This window comes from Diceros bicornis, chromosome 1 (assembly GCF_020826845.1).
Source record: "Diceros bicornis minor isolate mBicDic1 chromosome 1, mDicBic1.mat.cur, whole genome shotgun sequence".
Taxonomy (NCBI): domain Eukaryota; kingdom Metazoa; phylum Chordata; class Mammalia; order Perissodactyla; family Rhinocerotidae; genus Diceros; species Diceros bicornis.
The window spans coordinates 68149882-68172953 of NC_080740.1; the positions used below are offsets into that span (position 1 = coordinate 68149882).

Below are 23072 nucleotides of genomic sequence, written 5' to 3' on the forward strand. Positions count from 1 at the left end.
TCACCCTGCAGTGGAGAGGACAGGAGCTGGGGGGGGACACAAGAATTTCCCCTTCCAGGAGCAGAGCCGGGGAGGCCTAGGGCTGGGCGGGGTATCCGGACTGAGCTCTGGAAGAGGGATGGCAGCTTCCTGAGTCAACGGAGACTTGGGAGAAGAAAGCTACGGAGGTGGCAGCTGGCAGCACGGGATGTAGGGGAACCCAGGACTGGGGGACAGGCCATGAGACCCGGGTTCCAGCTTTACTGTGTGACTTTAGGGAAGTCCCTTCCCCTCTCCGGACCTCTCTTTTTCTATCTGTGATGGGTCAGGGTTGGAACAGAAGTTCTTCTCAGTCCTGAACGCCAGGGCAGCCCTTCAACTAAGAAGGCTGGAAATAGGGCCCCTATAACTTGGTGACACACACAGTTCTGGGACCAGCTCCTTGTTGTCTAGCAGACCAGAGTCCTGCTCTGGGTTCACCCCAAAGCAAATCTGGTCTGCAGTAGGACACGGCTGCCCTAGCACACAGAGTCAGGGCAGAGCAGGAGGACGGTGTCAAGAGCTGAGGAGAAGACAGACAGGTTCAGACTGGGCCTGGTGAGACCCCCTCGAATATGCTCGCATTTTGGAGCATAAACTGACAAATGGGAAGGTGTCCAAAAGGAATTGAAGGGATGTGGAAAGAGACTCAAAACCAAATCACAGGAGGGACTGTTAACAGAACAACAGCTGGTCAGCCTCAAGAACAGCCAAAGAGAACCTGGCCGTTCTCTGTAGGACTGTCACGAGGTAGAAGCCACTGGTGTGTGGTCCACTGCCTTGGAGGGCAGAGTTGTGGCCAAGGACTGGAAGCTTCAAGGAGAAGTCTCAGTTCAACATGAAGAAGAATTTCAGAACTATCCCAAACAGAGGAGGCTGCCCTGTCAGAAAGTGGGGTGTGGTGGTGATAGTGAGCTCTCTGTCACTGGTAGCACGCACGAAGAGGTACACTTCATTTTGCAGGTTAAACTAAGTGATCTCAGAGGACCCTCAATTGCACAGTCTAATTCTATAACGTATCCCTGATGTTCAGCAAGTAAAGCCTTCCAGTAAGCATAAAGCGTTTAACCAGTGCAGTAGTGCAGGTGGTATGTAAAACCCACCAGCCTTAACAGAGCCTCAGAGGGCTCTGCTGAGTATTATTCAGGTTGCAGTACTTTGAGGTGAATTTCTGTCATCCCCAAGCCTTTGGAATAGACTCCTTAACTTCCCTCAAATTCTGAGCCCCACCAGGCAAGCGTGAGTAAGGCAGAAGCAACTCGGGCAGAAGCTGCCCAGCTATTCCTGCCTTGGGAATCCTACTGGGAAGGAAGCCAAGAGTAACCCTGAGGATGGCTCAGCCTTTCCTGAAGACACTTGGTCTAACCTCGCTTTAGGGACCATCACTCCCTCCTTTTCGTGGGCCTTCAAGGCTTTGTGTATTTCTGATTGAGTGCTAGGGTGCAGGTCCTCATTATTCCTGCTTAGCCTAGAGAATTTAGTAATCCAAGGACCCTTAAGAGTTCAGCTCCTCCCTGTCCCCAGAAGTCCCCCACAGCCCTGGCTTCCCTTGGCCACATAGTTCTATCGCACCCATCTCGGCCGAGGAAGGCTGACTGGGACCCAGAAGACAGGGTTGGAAGGGCCCCTGGAGATAGTTTATTCCGGTCCCCACCTCCTATTTCTAGATGGAAGAACTGAGGCCCAGAGGGGGCCTGGGCAGTAACTTGTCAGAGACCACAAAGCAAGGGAGCAGAGCTCTAAGAGAATCCAGATTCCAGGCGGAGCTGGGGCTCAGGTCACAGCCCTCGGCAGTATCAGAGCTGCCTTTCCGGTGTCTGGACTCAGCCTGGGTGGGGCCCCAGCCCCGGCAGTTTCGGAATCTGAACCATCACAGCAGAGCCCATTGGCTGAGGTAGAGGCAGGAAGGGGGTAGGGGAGGGGGCCCCAGGGGCCCCCCTAGGGCCTCAGGAGAGGAAAGGAAGGGCCTAAATGCTGAGGGCTGCTGAGAAATGCTAGCGTTCACACCCAAATCACAGCTGCTCACATGGAGACTCAGCATCCTCATCTCTAAGATGGGTGGAAGTATTTTGCCTAAGTAATGCCAGAACTTGATTTCATTTTCACACTGCTGGGGCGCTAAAGGTTTAGTTCAACTGGTTCATATTATACAGTGTGGCGTCAGCATAGCCCACTGCCTGCCTGGAGGAGAGCAATGTGACTGTACAACCGATTTAAAGGCCCCAGCGCCAGCCTGCCCCACTCCGCTATGCCTGGGCGCCGCCTAGTCTCTGAACACCTGCAACGCTGCCAGAGCACCCCACGTCAGGGGCGGATGTGGTCTCCATTGCTCCTATCTGACCGACTGATGAGACATCTCAGGGGAGGACAGAACCACTTCCCTCTTGAACACCTGCGGAGCCAGACCACGCAGACAGTCGGGAAGGCCTCGAGTGCAGGGCCCCACCCCTTGGTCACAGATGGAGAGGCCCGCAGAAAGGCTTTCCAATAGAGAATGTTCCTTTTCTTTCTCCCTAGAGCCCACCTTCTCCTGTCCCCCATCAGCATCCCAGGGGGTCTGCCAGTTCTGATCACCTTAGAGGGCCCAGAGCTGGCAAAAGCACCAGGCACCATTTCTGGGATTTGGGTCAGCCCAGCAGGCAGAAGGACCCTGAAGGAGCGGGACAGAAAATGGTGTCAGTGTCCGGGGTAGGGGAGGAGACAGGCTGAGGGCACAGACACACTGCCAGATATCTACTCGTCTCCCCAACCCAATGGCAAACTCCCCAATGGGAGTCCAGCGTCGAGGCCCTGGCTTGCCACTTGCTTGCCGTGTGACCTTGGGGGAGCACCCTCCCCTCTCTGGGCTTCTGTCTCCTCCTCTCTACAGCATGGAGTTGGGCAATGGGATATGTCAGAGCCCTTCTGGTTTTGACATGCTGTGGATGTGGAAGACGGGGCAGCGTGAGGTCATCCTGATCGCTCATCCTCCGCCAATCCTGTCATGCTCGTTTGCTCCGGGCAGAGCAGGGCAGGCAGTTTGACACACTCAGACATCAGCGCCTACGCGAAGAGGGCTTCTCTGGAGGACCAGAGAGGAGTGGCCCTTGGTCAGGAGAGCCTGGGTGGGGTCCTGAGCCCTTCACACCACCCTCTGTTCTGGAGCAGCCTGTAAGGGAGGCAGCAGAAGGGAGGGCAGGATTGCCTGGAAACAGAGGATGACAGGGACCTCAGCAGCCACCTCCAAAGTCACGTGCAGCACGCGCCACCCCCTGCAGTTGCACTGCCAGCAGACAGAAGCGCCCATTAGTGGCCAACGGGCACCTATGGGATGCTCAGGGCGGGATCATTTCTAACAGGGAAACACTAGACACTAGCCTCATGCCCACAACGGGGGACTGACTCGACACACTGAGGTGCGTCACTATATAACACTCATAGGTTTAAAAGAACAAAGTAGACTTTTACGTACAAAGATGGAAAGGCATTTGGTGGAATATCAATATGCAAAGCAAACTATTTCTATCGGTACTTAAACACACAGAAAAAAGTACCTAGAAAAGCACCAAGCGATGGCAGTTGTCATCTCTAGAGAAAGGACTAAAACTGCTGTGGTCAAGGAGGGGGAGCTTTAATTTTACCTGAATTCTTAGAATCTGTTTAAGCAATGGTGTATTCAAGTTTTACTTGTGTCCAAAGAAATTAACAACAAGAAGAAATACCTCTCTTGAACCTAAAAGCAGCGAAGGCAGTCATTTTAGAGATGGGGAAACCAAGGCCCAGGAAAAGAACCACTTATTTGAGATCACACAGCAAGTGAGTGAAGAGGCAGAAGTAGGACCAGTCCCTGAACCCTGGCGAGTGCTCTTTCCCCTGCAGATGCTGCAGCGGGGGTCTGTACGTATCTGGACCCTGTCTAAGCACCTCGTTTGCAATACTCCCTATTCTTCCACCCAGCCCTGGTCCAAAGGGGAGGCATGCGTTCTTGCTGCCCATTTTGACTGGTGGTAAGGTGGGGAGTAATTAACCTTAAGATATATAAGTTTCCTAGGGCTGCTGTAACAAAATACCACGAAGTTGGTGCTCTAAAACAACAAAAATTTATTCTGTCACAGTTCTGGAGGCTAGAAGTCCAAAATCAAGGTATCAGCTAGTTTGGTTCCTTCTGGAGGTTCTGAGGGAGAAGCTGTTCCATCCCTCTCTCTTAGCTTCTGGTGGTTGCCAGTAATCCTTGGTGTTCCTTGCTGCCAGTCTCTGCCTCTGTCATCACAAAGTCTTCTCCCCGTGTATCGTGTCCAAATTCCTCTATTCTTATAAGCACCCCAGTCATTGGATTAGGGCCCACCCTAATCCAGTATGACCTCATCTCAACTGGATTACATCTGCAAAGACCCTATTTCAGATGAAGACACATTTATAGGTTCTGGGTGTGCATGAGTTTTTGGGGGCACTATTCAACCCAGTAGAGGTAACAATTTCTCTGATGTCAGGCTATTTCCTTAAGGAGGGGGCAGGAGGTGGGTTGCATGGGGCAGTGGCGAAGCGGCAAGGAAGTCTACCAGCTTCACTGTACACGCAGTGCAAGACCTCTGCCGCTGGGGGAGAAGGAAGACTGGAAGTAGGTCAGTTTGTGCATCACTTACTTGGGGGGAAAGCATGGATGTGAGCTGGCTGTTTTATGTATTGTAAGGCATTTGGCCTAGATGTTCTGGAAGATTCAGGTTTGAAAATAAAGTGACACAAGATAAATGATTTTTAGGGATTAAAATTCACCTGGTGAGAGAAGCAGGATGGCTTGTCTTCAGCTAATGGACAGACTTAGATCTATCTTTGCTAAAGATGGATGGGTTTTCTCTCACTCCTTCTCTCTGCCCACAGTGAGGTCACAGGAACACCCCTCCCCCATCTGCAGGTCCTGCCCCCTGTCTGGCCCTCTCCCGGGTGATTTGGGATGGCTCAGTGTTCTGGGGTAGAGGACATTGAGAGGACAAAGTGCAGGCCTTAAGGATGGAAACCCAAGTGTACCCCAAGATGTCAGACCAGAAGTTGGGCCATCTGTCACTCTTCCTTTTATGGGGGGGTCCCTACTTTTCCCAAGTTTATTTTTTGAATATAAATGTTCATGAGTGTTATACTGAGACCCTTTAGAGCTCCTTTTCCAGGCAGATTTCAGACTTTTGTTTAGGAGCTGATCTAAAAACACTGAGATGTCAGGTAGCAGACCCCCTACCAGGAGTGTCACCATCTTCACTTAGATAGCAGCCTGCTTCTGGGCAACTAACTTGAAGTTTTATCTTTTCTGCCCTTTTTACAACAAAAAAACCCCCACAAGTGCTCACGTGAAGCATGGGCTCCAAACTCAAGACCCAAGTGAGGCAAAGATGGACGTCCTTAGGTGGCTGGGGGCATATCAGGGTCTTAGGGGACCTATGCCAGCCGCTTGGGAATTCCACTACAGAGGAAAAGGATGGAATTAAAAATATGCAGAAAGTGTGTTACCAAAGGTTGTATTTCCAAGGCAAGGATTATTAGGAACTTTTCAAATGGGTTTTAGGTCACAAGGGTACAAATGTCCTTTTGTAACATAGAAGTCTGGCGTTCAACCTCACAAGGTTTTCAGGGTGCATATGTATGGAAGCCTGTAACAGCCTTAGCTGGGATGATTTTGGGGAAGCATTATTTTCCGGGTTGAGCAAACTAGCTGAGCCACTAGTTCAGAGGCCACATCCACGCCATGTTCCCACGATGCTTGGGGCAGAGGGCTCACTGCCTGGGAAGGCAGCTTCCTCTCATGCTCCCCACCTGCCCCATCCTTGGCAAATCCAGTGAAAAGGTCAGATTTGCCCTGCTCCTACCTGGGCCAGGTGTCAGGGGCCCTGCCTCTCATATGCCCACTCACCCCAACACAACCGTCTAACCCCCACCACCTCAAAACCCAGCCACGAGGCCATCCCTCTCAGGAGGCCTTCCCTCATCCCCTCTGCTTCCCTCTGAACTCAAAGCCACAATCTCTTGGGTTAGGATGAAGACACAAGGACGCTCACAAATGATGAGCGCAGGGGTGGGGAATGTAAACAACCAAGTGTCCAGATTGGTTAGATAAGCCACGGGACACCCACCCAACATTAGGTGGCCATTAAAAAAATTACGTTTCCATGGACTACTTAGCATGGGAGAATGGCCCCAGCAAAATATTAAGTAAATAGAATATAACCATTTAAAATATGTTCCCAATTGTGTAAAAATAGTCACACTCATGTATATTACATATGTAGTAAAAATAGTAGGAAGAATGACACTGAAATGTACACAGAGGCTCTTAATGGTGGGATTAAAAGCAATGTTTAAATTTCTTTATATTTTTCCAAATTTTGAAATTTTGCCTCAAACATTATAATGGTCAGAATAATCAGATTTCTCAAGTGGAATCCTAAATATTTCCTAGTTCTAGGCTTGCAACTTCTCTTCTAGTTTTGCCAAAATGTCATCTGACCTTTGCTTGAACTCCTCCAGAGATGGGGAACTCACTACCCTTCTTTTTTTTTTTTAATTTTTATTTATTTATTTTTCCCCCAAAGCCCCAGTAGATAGTTGTATATCATAGATGCACAACCTTCTAGTTGCTGTACGTGGGACGCGGCCTCAGCATAGCCAGAGAAGCAGTGCGTCGGTGCGCGCCCGGGATCCGAACCCAGGCCGCCAGCGGCAGAGCGTGTGCACTTAACCGCTAAGCCACGGGGCCGGCCCTCACTACCCTTCTTTGTCTTGAGAAGTAGAACCTGGCTCCCTTTTAGCTTCCCTTCACTGGCCACAATTCTGCCTTCTGGAACAACAGAGAACAAGGCTGCTTCCCACACCCCGTGACAACACTTCAGAGGTTTGAAGGCCGTGGTCAGACTCCAGGCTTCATCCCCCAACTTCAGCAGCCTTCCAAGGACATTAATGTCCCCCTGTCTCCGGCATCCCTGTTTGCTTTCCTTGGGTACAATCCAGGCAGTGATGTCCTAAAAGTGTAACTATGTCTCCCTTATGACATTTCCCACATTCCCTCTTATCAAGGGCGTACTACCTGCCAGTCAGCGTACCAGGGACTCCATTACACGCACACCTTCATCTAATCTTTAGAACAACCCGGTGACCCAGGAGCTAAGTTAACGCCTAACTTACAGATGAGGAAACTGAGGCACAAAGAAGCCAGGTCCCTTCCACGGTCACTTAATAGATCTGCAATGGAGCCAGGACTGAAGCAGCACCCACCCCAGAGCCTGGTGTGCCGAGTTAATAAGTGAACACGTGAGCCCAATGCTCAAGCCCATGCCCTTAGAAATGGTTTTATTTCAGAACTATCTATGCCCATGCCAGGATCTTCCATGTCATTCACTTCTGCATCTCTCCCTCTCTCTCACCCGGCCTGCTACCTGGAAGCGCTCCTGAAGGGCTACTGAAAGACTGACATGCTGAGAACCAGCGGCCTGAGGCCTGGCTTTGGGAGCAGTGCTGAGCCAGGTTCTCGGACGCCCTGCTCAGGGCTGTGACCAGAGCTGAAGCCCTGGGGACTGGGGACATCAGACATCATACCAGGCACACAATGACCATGAGGCACTAGGTGCCCTTCCACACCACTGCCCAGGGGGGCTGGCAACCTCCTGAGGGTTGAAGGCCCCCGCCTTCTCCCATGTGACTCCCACAGGCCAGTCCATGGTAGGCTGGTTTCCTGGGCCCCTACCCCCTCTGTCTGGCCTTCTCCCAAGTCCTTCCGGGGGACAGGGCCACATCAGCCATGGTCTCTGCCAAAAAGGGTTTAGGAAGAACCACACAACGCAGAGGGTTCCTTAGTAGCCACACCCAGCCTGCTAGGAATCCTCACTCATTCATTCACATTCATTCATTCACCAGGATTTCAACTTGTCCCAATAAGTCCCAAATAGACTTAGCCCTAGGTGGGGCCTCTCAGTGGGGTCTAGAACAGCTGGTCAGCAGAGGCCACCAGGCACTGCAGACCACATAACTCAGCAAACCCTCAGGTCCTTGAACCTGGAGGGACCTTGAGAAGTGCTAGTGGTCAAGCCCAAGTCCCTAGCAGAGTGGACCCCACTGAAAGCTCCGGCCTCACTCCTGGCTGCCTCTGCCTCCACTCTCCACAACGAGCCCCCCACACTGCGCTTTCTCTGGCTTGGCCTCTGCTCAGGCTGTTCTCTGCCCCGACTGGTAACTCCCACCAAACCTTCAACATTCAGTCAAGGCATGCCCCCTATCCATGAAGCCTTCCTGGATCTCTCAAGGCTGGATGAGACACACCTGTTGCACCCTGGGCTAACCCCTAGCCTGGCTCTTATTTGGCCCTCATTCACTCACTCATATATTTACATAGTACCTGCTCTGTGCTCTGCCAGAGGTGATGGGCATGGGATGGGGAGTGCAGAAAACCAGGCTCAGCTGCACCTGCCACCCACTGTCTCTATGATTTTGGACACATCACTCCTCCCTGAACCTCAGTCTCCTCACCTGCAAAGTGGGGACGGTTCGGCAGCTCAGCCAAGCTTCCAGGGCTTCTGTGAGGCTAGCAGGATGTGAAACTACTCTGTAAACCGCCACTCAGGGTGAGTCATTGTTGTCGTGACCTGACACTCTCTAGTCTGAGCTCATTTTTGTACATCCCATCCTTAGAGCCCTCCTCTCCCCGAGCCGGCTGACAGCCTATTGGGGATGGAGCTGAGGCCTTCCAGGGGTTGGCACCTGGATGAGAAATTGGGCAGGAGCCCAGCCTAGAGGGATAGAAACAGGCATGAACTTTAAACAAAACCAGGTTATAAATCCTGCCACGCAGGGGCAGGGGCCTGGCACTGCTGGGCAGGGAAGACATGCCAGGCTGCTCTGAGGCAACAGGGTAAAGCTTTAATGCCAAAGAGCTTTGGAATCAATAAGAAGCCTCTGGAAGCACAGGGTAGGGGTGAAGACAAAGAACATTGGATTAGGGGACTGGATACCTGGGTTCTGCTCTAAGTTGCTCTGTGACCTCAGTCAAGACCCTTTCCTTCTCCAGGCCTTAACCTCCCATCTGTACATTGGGTGCATCAGCCCAGGTGGTACCCAAGGCCCTTTCCCACTCAGATAGTCTGTGCTGACTTTACTTGCCCTTCACAGCTTGGGACAGGGGGTCCAGTTCAGGCTGTGCCAAGGACAGACAGGGACAGCTGGTAAGGCTCTCAGAAGGGCCAGGAGGCAAGGGAACCCACGCTCACTGTGCTGTCCTCTTCCAGCCTGTGGAAGGGTCAGGCCTGGGACAGGGCTCCTCCTCCAGTCTCCTCTCCCCACTGCGTTGATGGAATTCACCCTCAGCCCACTTTGCAGACTGTGAGGTTGACACAGGTGCAGACAACACAGACTCTCAGATCCTTAGAAATCCTCCTGCTCATCCCCCTCCTTCTCCATATAGAGGGGGAAACTGAGGCCCAGAGAGCGGTAAGGGTCACACAGTGTGTTTGTGGCAGAGCCAGCACTTAAACTCAGGATGGATGTCCACCTATCAACAGCCCGGTTACAAGTCTCAGCCCAGGCTCGGGTTTGTCTGTCCACCATCCCTGTCAGCCAGCCCTCTGAATCTGTTGATGGAGGCAAGCCTCAGTTCCCTTGTTGGAGCCAGAGAAGACATGAGGTTTCTGGGTCAGAGCTTGAGGTTTTTTGAAGTGAGAATAAAGGAGGAGCAAGGAAAGCGGAGGAGGCATTGTACTTGGGACCAAAACTTGTCCCCCTGGACTAGGCAGAGGGCAGGGAATAGAATCACCCAGGTTGGGGACGGTACTGAATCCCCAACAGGCAGAAAAGCTTGTGCCGGGGCACAAGCAAAGCAGAAGCAGAGAGAGACAAGAGAGACTCAAGTTCAACGAAAAATTACTAAATACTGTCACAGTCTGGGGCCTCTCAGGGTCTCCTGGGGACTGATCATCAAGTTTAAGGGGCCACCTATCCACACCTGGCTGGAGGGCAGGCAGTAGTAGAAAAAACGGTGAGGACTTGCGCCTCAGGGTGTCCCCTGAGAAAGCTGTCCTCTGGCTCCAGACTCTGACCTTCTGGCCTTGTCAGACCCCAAGGGGCAGCTGGTCCCACTGCGAGAAACCCGAGCAGGGAGTGGTCCCCTGGGCCCTAACCCAGCTCCGAGGCCCCTTGGGGGAGGGACAGGAAGGGCGGGAAGGGCAGCAGAAGGCGGTAGACCTCCTCCCTGTTTGGCACCTCCCAGCTACCCCCTGGACAGCCCATATGCACCGGCTCGGGGCCTGAAGAGGCTCTAGACCAGCGCCTCTCAAACTTGAACGCGTACTGTAAGCACCTGGGCATCTTGCTAAAAGGCAGGTTCTATTTTAGCAGGTCTGGGCAGAGCCTGAGAGTCTGCTTTTCTAACAGGTCCCGGGTGATGCTGATGCTCTAAATCCCTGGACCACTCTGCGAGTAGCGGCCCTAGAGATTATCTGCCTCTGAACAGTGGGAAAGCGGAAGGCCCAGAGAGGTCAAGTCACTTGTCCACGGCCACACAGCCAGCAGCCCCCGACCGAGGCAACGGGCACCTGCCGTAGGCACTAGACATTTCCCCGCCCCGGGCAGCCGGAATTAGCTGCCCTTCCCGGGCCCCGGGGCCGTGTGTGTATACTCGGCTGCCCCGCGCCGCTCAGCCCGGGGCCGCGGGAGAGGGCGCCCCCCGGCCGAGCTCTCCCCGCCAGCCTCTCGCTGCTCTCCGCCCGCCACCCAGGGCCGACCAGAGGGAGCCCGGGGCGCCGAGGGCCCCCTGCGGCGGAGCGGCTCCGCACCCCCATCCCCTCCGAAGGCAAACTTCTCCGCCGGCGCCCTTTACCTTTTTGGGGGGTTTGCAGCAGCTCAGCCTGCTGTGTCCGCAGCCCATCCTCCTCCGGGGGCTCCCGGACGCCGCCTCCCAACTCCGGGGCCTCCAGAGGACCCTGCCGTCCGGGCCCCGCTGCCCGCTCCGCGCGCGCCGGCCGGGGCTGCCGGCGAGACCCTGAAACTGAACCTGAAAGCGCAGACTTGAGCCCGAGCGGGCGGCCGCGGCCGTAAATACCCGAAGAGCAGGGCCTCCGCGAAGCCCGCGGGGCCCCCGGCGCCGCCGCCCGAGGCGGGTGACCAGAATCTTTGTAAACGATAGGAACCTCCGGCCGGGGCAGAAAAGATGCTTTTCTGGGCCCTCAGCAGGGAAAAGGCCAAGGAAAAAAATTAAAACAATAATTTAGTAAACAGAACAGCTACGATTCATGGAGAGCTGTTTCTGTCCCGGCTACTTTGCACGTATTATTTCTATTTCTCTCCATTTCCTTGCAACAAAGGCATTATTTCCTCCATTTTGCAGGTGAGGAAAACGAGGCTCAGAGATGTGAAGTGATTTGCCTAAGCTCACATAGCTTCTAAGTACCAGAGCCCGGATGAAATCCAGTTCTAACTCCAGGACCTAAGCTTCGATCCACTTCCCTACCAATACATGGTAGTACTAAGTTGAATCGCAGTGTCTTCTCGCTTCTGGGTCAACAGCTCTTTCCAGCTCACAAGCGTCTGTGATATTCTCCTCTGTCCGCTTGGATGGATGTTACCCGTCACAACAACCTTGTGAGGCAGACAGGCAGATGAGTGGGAATAAGGGACACAAAATATCAGTGTCTGGGAAAACGAACTTTTATTTCCCCTCACTTTGTTACTAGCAGAGGTTTGTGAGATTGGCAGTGCAGAAAAGACACCTAACTTCGAAAATCTGTGTGTGCGTATCTGTGCTTATATTAGGAAATTATACAAGTCCCAGAGACACTTAGAAAGGTGTTGATGACAGGGACTTACAGTCATAAATGGGGAAAGGAAACGAGACCACAAAAGCACTTCCTCCTCCACAGAGTATAAGACCAACTGCAGCAGGTTCTAAGAAAGGAAACTAAGGACACTGGTGACATGAGGTTCTTGGAAGGAAGAATAATATAGGACAGTGGCTCACAAAGTGTGGTCCCCAAATCATCAGCATCAGCACCACTAGAGAACTTTGTTAGAAATACAAATTCTCAGGCCCCACCAGACCTACAGACCCTGAACTCTGGGGATGGGGATCAGGAGTCTAGTTTCACAAGTTCTCCAGGTGATTCTGGCCTGTGCTCAAGTTTGAGAACCACTGCTGTAGGGCATGCTAAACAGGTCGTGAGGAGACAGTGTCCGCTTCAATTAACTGTTATCCAAACCGTTCATGATTAAAAGAACACAACAAACAAGCAAAAACCCCAAATAACTTAAATATCCAAGAAAAGCAGCTTGGTTAAATAAGTTATGATATATCTACAAAAATAGAATCTCATGTGACCAGTAAAAATACTGGTGAGGACGAAGTTTTTAAATTTTATAAAATGTAACAAATCCATTCTTATTAAGAAAAGTATTAATAGCAATTACTATTGAATGAGTGATATTTTGGATATTTAAAACTATTCTTCGTTTTCTTATATTTAAAAAAAGAAGTGTACACTTATTACTATCACTATTATTACATTCATGAGACTAGTTTTTTACCATCAAGTAACTGGTAAGTATGTGAAATCCCAAAGAAATGGACAGTGACTGTGCATTAACTAGGTAGAAAAGCAACATAAAGGGCAAACATGGCCAAAAATGTGTGGGGAAATCACGACCAAGTAATGCCCTGCATGATCCTGAACCAGCTGTTTCCCATTTTGGAGAGTTTCCCATCTGAGTACTGACGAGTTGAACCTTCCAAGACTGATTTCAAATTTTAATGTAAACAATTGAAATCAATAACTTGGGCTGGTGGGTGGGAACCAGGAAGACAAATTCTGTTCTGGAGCCTCTGTTTTCAGGAGCTCTTGCCTCCAGCTTCTTTGAGCTTCCTAGGAGACCAGGCTCAGATTTCCCACTTTCACACAACTAGCTTTTTGAGTACGTGCTTTGAAGTTCCTGCCTTTAGTAACTTGAGTTTGAATAAGTTGCTAGTGAGATTTTTGGTGGCTGATGTGCCAGTCAGATGAGGTTAGATTTTGCTGCAGTATTGAAAAACAGTCTCAGTGACTTACCATGAGTGAAGCTAAGTTTTGCTCACAGTACACCTCCAGCATGGGGAGGCAGAGGGCTCTGCTCACAGAGACATTCTACACCATCCTGTGATGCAGCCGTCTCAACACCATGGCTACAGGTGTCCAGGGTTTGCACAGCTGGAGAAGAGAGTGTACAGAGAATGGTGCTTAGAGTCTGAAATGCTTCCACTCAGAAGTGACACACATTAAGTCCACTCCCATTTTATTGGCCAAAGCAGGTCACACGGTCGTGCCCAACTTCAAGGGGATGGGGAAATGCAATGTGTGCCCAGAAGGGGAGGAGAACCAGAAATACTGGTGAACAGCAGAAATGTCTGTTATAGGCAGCAATCAACAAGCAGGACTACGATGTGCCCATTTCTTGGGCAAGTGGGGTGACTAACTCATCCTGGTTTGCTCAGGATCTCCCCACGTTTAGCGCTGAAAGTCCCATGTCCCAGGAAACTCCTCAGTCCTTGGCACATAGGCATGGTCGGCCACCCTATGGGCAAAGCAGAGTGAAGGCACAAGAAAATAAGACTCAGTTCTTGTCCTTGAATTAGTTATAATCTATTTTTTTGGCATTAGACCTATACATAGGAAAAGAAAGGAAACAATACAAAACAGGTTATAAAGCTAATGTCAAGTTGTGTACTCCATGTGGAAAGTATTAGCATTAAAAGAAGACATGAGGGGCTGCCCGGTGGCGTAGCGGTTAAGTTCACGTGCTCTGCTTCCGTGGCCTGGGGTTTGCCGTTTTGGATCCTGGGCGTGGACGTACTCACCACTCATCAAGCCATGCTGAGGCTGCGTCCCACATAGAGCAACTAGAAGGATGTACAACTATGACATACAACTACATACTGGGGCTTTGGGGAGAAAAAAGGAAAAAAGGAGGAATATCAGCAACAGATGTTAGCTCAGGGCCAATCTTCCTCAAAAAAATAGGAGATAAGAGACCATGGTGGATGAGGTGGGGAAGGAGGACCTCCTGGAGGAATACTAAAGCCAAAGGACATTCATGCCAAAAGGAATTCTGGAATCTCAGGTTGGGATGGAATCTGATGCTTGGCTTTTGCTGCTTGCAACTGAGACACATCTCTTTTCTAATTTCCCTTCTAGGTGTTTGTGCAGTCTACATTTGAATACTTCCAGTGATGGGGAAATCACTACCTATCTTTCCATATCTAGGAGGAAGAGGAGAAGCAGAGAGGAGTAATTACAAGAGGGAGGAACAGCATGAGTCAAGTCAGGGCAGACTGTGGAGGTCCGGGAGTCGGGGAATGAGGAATTAGTGTTGGTGGCTAGGTTGTGTGTAAAGGGATAGAAGTGGAGGATGGGGTGGGCTCTTCGGGAAAGATTGGAAAGCACAAGATGGGGATTACCATGAACATCTTTCAGGAGAGAAGTACAATATACCCATACATGAAAAGTTTTGCGCAGAATTTCAGGGCCTCCCTGCCGCCCACGCAGTGGGGCTGTGTGTGGATCCCAGCTTAAGAGTCTCTCAATTCAGTGGTTGCTAAACCAATTGTTCCCCAAACATATGTTGTCTGCCCAGAGGGACTTTCTTTACAATCCATCTCTGTGGGTTATAATTCTACCTGTACATCAAGAAGCAGCTCAAATGCCCTCTCCTTCCGAAAGCCTTGCAACACTTGTTCCACCGCTCTCTTAGCACACATGCAGTTTTCCTCTGAGTTACACTTGTTTGTGGGCTGTGTGTTCTCCCTAATGGACTAAGGGTTACACACCCCGTCTCCTCCCTCCTCACCTCACCCCATACTTAGTAGGTTGTGGCAGAGACTTCCAGCCACCTTACTCAGCCTCCATTCTTCCCTGTTCCTTAGCTACAGAATCCTGATATTCTCTCGGACAGCAGTGTGCTGGGCTAACAGGCTACTTACCCAGCTTCCCTTGCATCCAGGGGTGGCAGGTGATATGTAAGGGGAAATTACTGGCTGAGACTTCCAGGAAAACTTTTAATAGGGGAATGACTCAGCTGAGAGCATAGCTCCCCCTTTCCTTTCCCCCCCATTTCCTGCCTGGAATACACACACGATGGCTGAATTCCAGCAGCCGTTTTATTAGCCGGAGCAAAAAGATGGAAGGAGTCTTGATCTCTGATGAATTTACGGAGCCCCCGTACGGGCCTCGATCAACTACTTCCCAATTTTTTCATGTAATAGAATAAACAACAAATTTGTTTAAGCCACCGTCACTGAGATTCTGTCACTAGCAGCAGAATGCAATTTCTAACCAATTCATAGGTCACTAAGTAAGGTTTGTTATATGGAATTTAATTAGAATAATTTACTTTTGGAGACACTGTGTGTAGCCAGCTTCACTTCTGGAGGTGGGAAACAAGGCTCTGCTGAGAAAGGTACCCTGGATTTGCCAGGCTCTTGAAAGAAATGTTGGTTTTGACAGCTTCCCCTTGGAATATATATAAGGGAAGGAAATGGGAGGGAATCTAAAACCGTTGAGTCCTTAGGCTTCTATTGGAGTGTTTGTCAAGGAATGGGCAGGCTCATTTGCTTCAGAATTGCGGGGAGCCCTGTATCATTTTCCCGTCTATTGCATGAGGACGGGGAGGACTGAGTCTGAAGAATTTTCTCACTCAAGTTTGAGGCTTATTGCTTCGGTGGTTGTGGTGGGTCCTCTCACCAGGGAATCAAATTGCTACATTAATTATATTGAATTGTGTTGAATAGAATTAATGAGGAGGTCCTTGGAAAGGAGAATTGAGTTGAGTGATGCTAATTAGCAAGAAGCCATCCCTGCCTATTTTCCCAGGAGACCTGTGGTTTGGGCTTTGGGGCTGCCTTGGGAGAGGCGGCAAGATTTGCCTTACCACTTTCTTTACCAAGAGTCGATTCATGTTCATAATCATTGGTGGGCACTTTCTCTGTTCAGTGAAGTTCAGAGGGAGGTCCTCAAGGAGCTTCTATGGTAATGCAGAGTAGGAGGGGCACAGGCCATCCCCTAGAGATTTTCTTCAGGGAAAATGCACATCACCTTGTGAAGTGGGCTCTAGGGTCCAGAGGCTACTAGTAAGGAACAGGAGTAGCCGTTTCTTTACATCAGTGGTTCTCAAAATGCGGCCCAGGAATTAGCAGCATCAGCATTTCTTGGGAAACTGTTAGAAATGCAAAGTCTTGAACCTCACCCCAGACCAGCTGCATCAGAAACGCTGGGTGCGGGCCCAGGAATCTGTGTTTTACAAGTCCTCCAGGTAGTTCTGATGTGTGCTTATGTTTGAGCTCATGTCCGATGGCCATTTTTCTTTAAAGGGCACAGAGATGAAGGATAGAGTGGGGTCCAGGGCTCAGTGAGTCTACAGGTGAGCCCCATTTTGCATATTTGAGACATCCTTGGCTGGGCTGTCGGTCTAGGCCACCCCTACCTGCGCCCTCCATGTGAAACACAGGAGACTGTTCTGTGGGCCCTAAGCCAGGCCGTGAGTCACCCTACATCTAGGGACTAAGGGTGAGTCCTTCTGGATAGAGTCTTCTAATGAGCAGCTTATTGATTTAAATGTACTCAAATGAGCAGGACTCCAACACTAGCTGGGGGCTTTCCAGCCCAGATCAGAGATGGATATTCACTTACCTGCTGCACCTAAATCAGTAATCTACCTGTCCCCTCCTACATGCCCTGCCTCATATTTCTTATCAGAGGACTGTTTGTACCTTCTGCATGTTCCCACCTGACAACATTGTGTTCTCAATTCCATTCAGTTCCAAACATATTTACTGTAGATCCTTATTCAGTGGGGATCCCAGTTTCTAGCAGCCCACCTCATTCTTTGATTTGGAAAGTGAATATTTTTCTACCTGTGTCGTCTGCTATGTAATCACAATTTAAGCAACTCTTTTATAATAGCTACCTGCCCTAACTCCTCCCTTCTGGAAAACCCAGTGCTTCCTGGCTCTAATGCCACCTTCCTTGCTCCACTCCAATAGGAGGGTCTTACCTACATGAAACTAACTGGAAAGATAGTCAGAGGACGGTGAGCTCGGGGACTGTGTGTTTCCCAAGTGAAAAATTGGAACATGATTTGGCAAAGGAATTTGTGACATTTATATTTTTTACTGACCTGATTCAATTCATTCATTTACTCTTTGCCAACATATTGAATTTCTGGGACATCTAAATAGTTTATGGGGATAAGGAAGTAGAATATTCGTAAATGGGAGTGACCCTGAGTGTATGAGAGGTGTGATCTAGGTCTAAGGCTTAAAACCTAAATGTCTACAGGGCTGGGTAGGCACCTAAGTGAGGAGAGGGCCAGCATAAGAGGGCGTGGGGTGCACACTGGGGACCACGTGCCCCTCTGAAAGGAACACGGGCGGATGTGCTGCAGTGGATGGCGTTAGATGGAAATGAAGGCCCAGCTGGCCTGACCTTCCGATTTTTCAAGAGAAACTAGAAATCTGTTTGTTTTTTAAATGTAGAATCTCTCTTTCTCTCTGTCTTTTTCTCTCTCTCTTTCACACAAACACACGCACACACACACAAACCATCATGCAAGCTAAACAAAATATTTGCAGGAGTTACATTGCCTCTGGTCCAGGTAGACAAATAATATAACAAGCGATATGGAAAAATACCGTGGAAGCAGAAGGAGTAATGAGTTCTCTCTGGGAGAGGGCAGGGCAGGGCAGGCCTCACCCAGGGTGTGACGTTGGAGCTGGGCTGTGTAGAGTAAGTGGGGCTCTTCTCGTCAAGACAGTGGGGGATGGATGTGCTTATTGTGGTGATCATTTTGCAATGTATACATGTATAAAATTAAAATAATAAAAAAAAGAAAGTAGGGAAGCACACTCATGCCCAGTGCTGTGTGGGTTTTCAGGGGGCTCCGTGGCTCCGTGTGGCTCCTCCGTGACGAGGAGTGCTGGACGAATGCAAGGAGTGAGGAAGACTCAGATAGACAGGGGGAGGCCTTGAAAGCCCGGCCAAGACATTTTTGCTTTATCCTGTAGGCGATGGCGATGGCCCGATCAGACTGGTATATACAAGGTCCCACTGGGCTCAGGTGGCGGGTGGACAGAAGGGCTGTCGACTCTCTACTGGAATGGTTCATGAGAGAACTGGTGCAGGTCCAAAAGGCACTTCGGTCCAGAAGGACTGCAGCCCCCAGGGGCAGCCCGGCGCTGCCTCGCTGAGCTCCCAGCCTGATATAATCTGGTAACTACGGTGCGCGCCGAGTGTGGGGTGCCACGGGGCAGGCGGAGAGCCGTTTCCTCTCTGCTCAGGCTGGGAGGTGGCAGCTAGCAGCCAGCAGTGTTGTGGTTACCAGGGCCTTGGGTTACAACACATGTTTGTTTTTTAAAAACGTTGCAATACCTTTTAAATCAGGGCCCTGGACAGAATCCAAGGACAGGAGCAAGGACGGGCCCCCGTGGCGCTTCTTAAAGAAGCAGCTGTGAGGCAGGGAGCCTCGGGACCCTGGATTGCTGGGGGAGGCTGAGTTCTGGCAGGGCTTGGAAGCTGGGCGAGGCTGGAAGGAGAGCAAGTCTCCAGTTCGTCTCATTCCCCCCTCTTCCTTCCTCAAGGCACTTGTGGATGTGGAGCGCTTGAAGAAGATGAGCAGTCATCCAAGCTGTCTTGGAAAACTAGGAGGAGTGGGTAGAGGTGCTCAGGAATGTAGGGTCCAGCTCCTTGAGAGGAAGCAGGACCTTCCAAATGGTCACATGTTCAGGGAGCCGGCTTGACAGGCAGTGAGTGCCCCATTGCGGGGGGTATGCAAGCAGAGGCTAACACTGGTCAGGCCTGTTGGAGAAAATAAGCAAGGATCTGCTGGAGGAGGGGTCCTGAGGGAATGGATGCCCACATCCATTTCGACTGCGACTAGGAGGAGTCTTCGTTGTGGTCCCTTTTCAGAGACAGAAGTTATTCCTTAAAGGAGTCGAGATTGGGATTCAAGAGACTTTCATTCTGGTGCGCTGTTGGTGGGAATGTAGAGTGGTACAGTCGCTATGGAAAACAATTTGGAGGTTCCTCAAAAAATTAAAAATAAAACTACCATATGATCCAGCAATCCCACTTGTGGGTATATATCCAAAAGAGTTGAAGTCAGGATCTTGAAAAAAAGTCTACACTCCCATCTTCATTGCAGCATTAGTCACACCAGCCAAGATATGGAAACAACCCAAAGGTCCACTGACAGATAAATGGATAAAGAAACTGTGGTGTATACACACAACGGAATATTATTCAGCTTTTAGAAAGAAGGAAATTCTGCCACTTGTGACGACATGGATGAATCTCGAGGACGTTATGCTATGTGAAATAAGCCAGTCACAGAAGGACAAATACTGCATGATTTCACTTATGTGAGGTGAAATAGTCAAACTCATAGAAGTGGAGACTAGAAGGGTGGTTCTAGAGATCTGCTGTACAGTGTAGTGCCTATAGTTAACAATACTTTATTGTGCACTTAAAAATTTGTTAAGAGAGTGGATCTCATGTTAAGTGTTCTTACCACAAAAACAAAACAAAAAACAAAACCAAAAGAATGAAAGGACACTTCTGGAAGTGCTGGCTCTGTCCATTACCTTGACTGTGGTGTTGGTTTCATGGGTGTATGCATATGTCCAAACTCATCGAATCGTATACGTTAAATACGTGCAGTTTTTTGTATATCAATTATACCTCAAAAAAGCTATTTTTTTTTTTAAAAAAAGATAGAGACTTTCATGTTGATCCTTGGTTTGATATTGATTTGCATTTTGACCCCGGATAATTCACATACCTTCCCATCTCTGGCCTCACATGCCCCAACCACACTTCACCCAGTGCCTGGAACGGGGTCAGCTCTAGTAAAGATTTGTTGAACAATGAACGTGCGGATGAATTAGTTGGATTGGGTCGAAGTTGGATTGGGATCAGAGGGCTTCAGAGGTTCCCTGAGTCTCCTGAAGTTACTTTCACCATTGTGTGTGTACGAGTGATTTGATGTTTTTCTGGGTAGAGGGTCTATAGCTTTAATCACCACCACTATCATTTATTGAGGATTTATTATGATATGTTTTCACATATTTTATCACATTTAATCTTCAGGAACCATGAGGTCATTTGGATGGGTTACTATTTCTACTGTACTAAAGAGGAAACTCAGGTTTGGGGAGTGTGAGGAGTCACTTAGGGTCATATGCTGGATTTGAACCCAGGTCTATCAGACTTCCCAACCTGAGCTCTAAACCACGATGATAAACGACTTCAGCTTCTCAACGAGATCTGTGACCCCAGAAGGTGAAGGGAAAACATTCAAGGGCCCGAGAGTTCTGTTTCTCTGCGGACTGTGGGGAATGGGGAGAGAAGGGCGGAGGTGGGGGAGAAAGCAAGCCAGCCTGGAGCAGGACAGCGCCCACGCCAGCAAGGGCTGCTATTTAGAGCAGCCCCAGAGCCCCCAGAAAGGGTGATAAGGGGGCGGGCCGGGAGGAGCCCTTGTAAGAGGAGCCCTGGGAGGGGTGGGGGCTGTCTCCTCCCCCGCCCCTACTGCCTCCACTCACCCAGTCGCCTGATGTCTAAATAAGGCTTAGAGGCGCATTCTAGGCAGCTAAAAATAAACTCCGGCTCCCCCTCCTGCCCTTGGGCTTTGGCGACCTCCCCAGCCCCGTCAGGGCTCCCCTTGGCAGGACCAGCTCTCTTGAGCGCGCCCTCCCCGGACCTATAGAATCATGTCTCGTGGGGACCCCAGGGTTCTGGTGGGAATGCTTCCTACCACAGGAAGACCTGGACCAGACGTCAGGATGTCTGGGTCCTACTCCTGGCTCTGCCCTAACGAACTTGGGCAAGTCCCTCTTTTCTCTGAACCTCAGTCTCCCCACAGGTAAAATGCGGGTGTTAGAATAATGATGTAAAGCTTTGGCATTTTTGAGTAAAGTCAGGATCCCCCACTCTGGGGTCAAACTTCAGAGTTTGCCCACTGGGGTTCTACAGGGTACATCTGTCCTGCGGACTTATTTTTAGCTCACTCAGAGTCTTTTATAACGCTCTGAATTAGCTGCCCATCCTAACGATTTAAAGAATTCACATAAAAGTCTGGATTTCCAGCTTCTCTTGAAGAATCAGATCTGTTCACACCAGGCCACTGCGTCTGGCAACAGCGAGCCCGGATTGGGTAGCGGCCGCCCCCTGCCGGCAGGATGAATATACTACAGGTGGCGGCCGACACCCTCACTCACGTTTCCGCCCAGCCCTGCAGGCAATACTGCGCGAGGCGCCTGGAGGGATTGCAGTGGGTACTCTGAGAGCAGGCAGATTCACTTGGGCATCACAGGGCCCAGGACACTGGCGTTGTTCTCCCAGCAAATGTTTGTTGAATGCATAAATGAGACAGCTAATAGAGTGCTTTGGAAACTGTAAAGGGCCTGGTGAAGGGATTCTGACGATGGTGCTGCCTGGCTGAAATCTGGTGTCAGTGCATTGCTAGCGTCTGTCCCAGAGTCCAGGTCCCAAGCCTAAGAAGGGACAAGATTCTCATACCTTCACCCTCAACCCCACGTTCATTGGGAGTCGTCAGACAATTAAGGTGCTTTTAGGCATTGCCTGGGCCTCCTGAGAAGTTAGTAGAATTGTCCTTGGTTGGAAAATTATTGGCAGAAACAGCCAGGATCTGTTAAACTCAATCTTTGAGAGCCTCTGTGGAGGCCATCAGAGGGGTGAGGAGGGAAGCCGGAGGGAGGAGGGTGGGAAAGGCAGAGCAGAGCTGTTCTGGTCCACCTGGTTGGCTTCACCCCGCTCCTCCGGGACAGCTCACTGGAGCTAGACGCTTCACAGAATCAAAGGATGCTGCGTTGGACTGGCCCTCAGACATCATGAATCCATCCCACCAGTGCAGTAGGGTGATGAGGTGTAGAGCAAGAACCTGGGGACACCTGAGGCTTTGTGCTTCCTGCTCTGTTTCAGCAAACGGAGGAGGAGGGGAAAGTTTACCAGATGCCTTCTTTGGGAGGAAATAATGACCCCATCTGGATCCCCCCACTGCCACTCCATGATGGAGAAAATCAGTCTAGTCCAAACCTTTGCTACCCTGACTGTGGTCCTCAGACCAGCAGCAATGGCCTCATGGGGATCTTGTTAGAAACGTAAATTCTTAGGCTCCACCTTAGGCCCGCTGAATCATAATCTTCATTTTAACGAGATCCCAAGTGTTTTGCACACACATTACCATTAGATGAAAGCTGGTTTAGATCAACGTAGGCTGCATCTGGGACTCCTCTGCGGGACTTTTAAAAATGGTGATGCCTGGGTCCCACCTTGGGGTGCAGCCTGGGCGTGGGCTTCTAGGTGATTGGTTTAAATCTCCCCACTGATTCCCATGTGGGCCAGCACTGAGGGTCATGGCTCTAGGCAAAGGCTCTAATGAGATGAAAATGTTGGGGAATCAGAGCAATGCAAACTTGTCCAGGGTCCTCCCACCCCGGGCCCTCAGACAGGCTGATTGGGGAGGCTGCTCCCCAGGCGCCTTCCCCAGCCCTGCCTGGCCTGCCCAACCAGTCCAACCCCTGCTCCCCGGCATTGTCAGGCCTCCAGGTGCTCTCAGGTTTCAGATAGGTAGGGGGAGAAGGGGGTAGTGCTATTAGCTCTGCGGTTCTGCCCAGGGGTGTGGCCCTGAGCTGGGAGACTAGAAACCTGGGCCCTCATCCCACCTCTGCTGAGTGGCCCTGGGCAAAGCAATTTCTGTCCCTCTCTGGGCTTCCGTTTCTTTCTCTCTAAAATGGGCTAATCAGAGGGCATTGAAATAGGTTCTAGTGTTCCTTCCAGTTTTACACATATACACACAGACTCTCAAAATTGAAAGGGACCTTGGAGATCATCTAGTTTGACCTTATTTTCTTACAAATGGGGAAACTGAGGCCCAATGAGGCTAAAGGTATTGGCTAAAGTCAGAAATACCATTTGCGGAAAACCTCATCCTCTAGAGAATACGCTTCCACATATCTGCTTCTGATTTTATGGGGGGGGAGGCTCTGTGCCTTTCATTGACTTTGAAGTTATAGA

The 23072-nt window shown here is 50.3% G+C and overlaps 1 protein-coding gene across 1 annotated transcript in view; it reads right to left on the reverse strand.

Annotated features, from left to right (window-relative positions):
* Positions 1 to 21885, reverse strand: part of CCDC69 (coiled-coil domain containing 69) — a 43217-nt gene extending 21332 nt beyond the window's left edge. The window contains exons 1-2 of the mRNA XM_058550268.1: positions 21829 to 21885; positions 10844 to 11134 (exon numbers count right to left, since the gene is read on the reverse strand). Coding sequence (XP_058406251.1) covers positions 10844 to 11134; positions 21829 to 21885 — 348 coding nt within the window. The remainder of the gene's footprint in view (positions 1 to 10843; positions 11135 to 21828) is intronic.
* Between the last annotated feature and the right edge of the window lie 1187 nt (positions 21886 to 23072).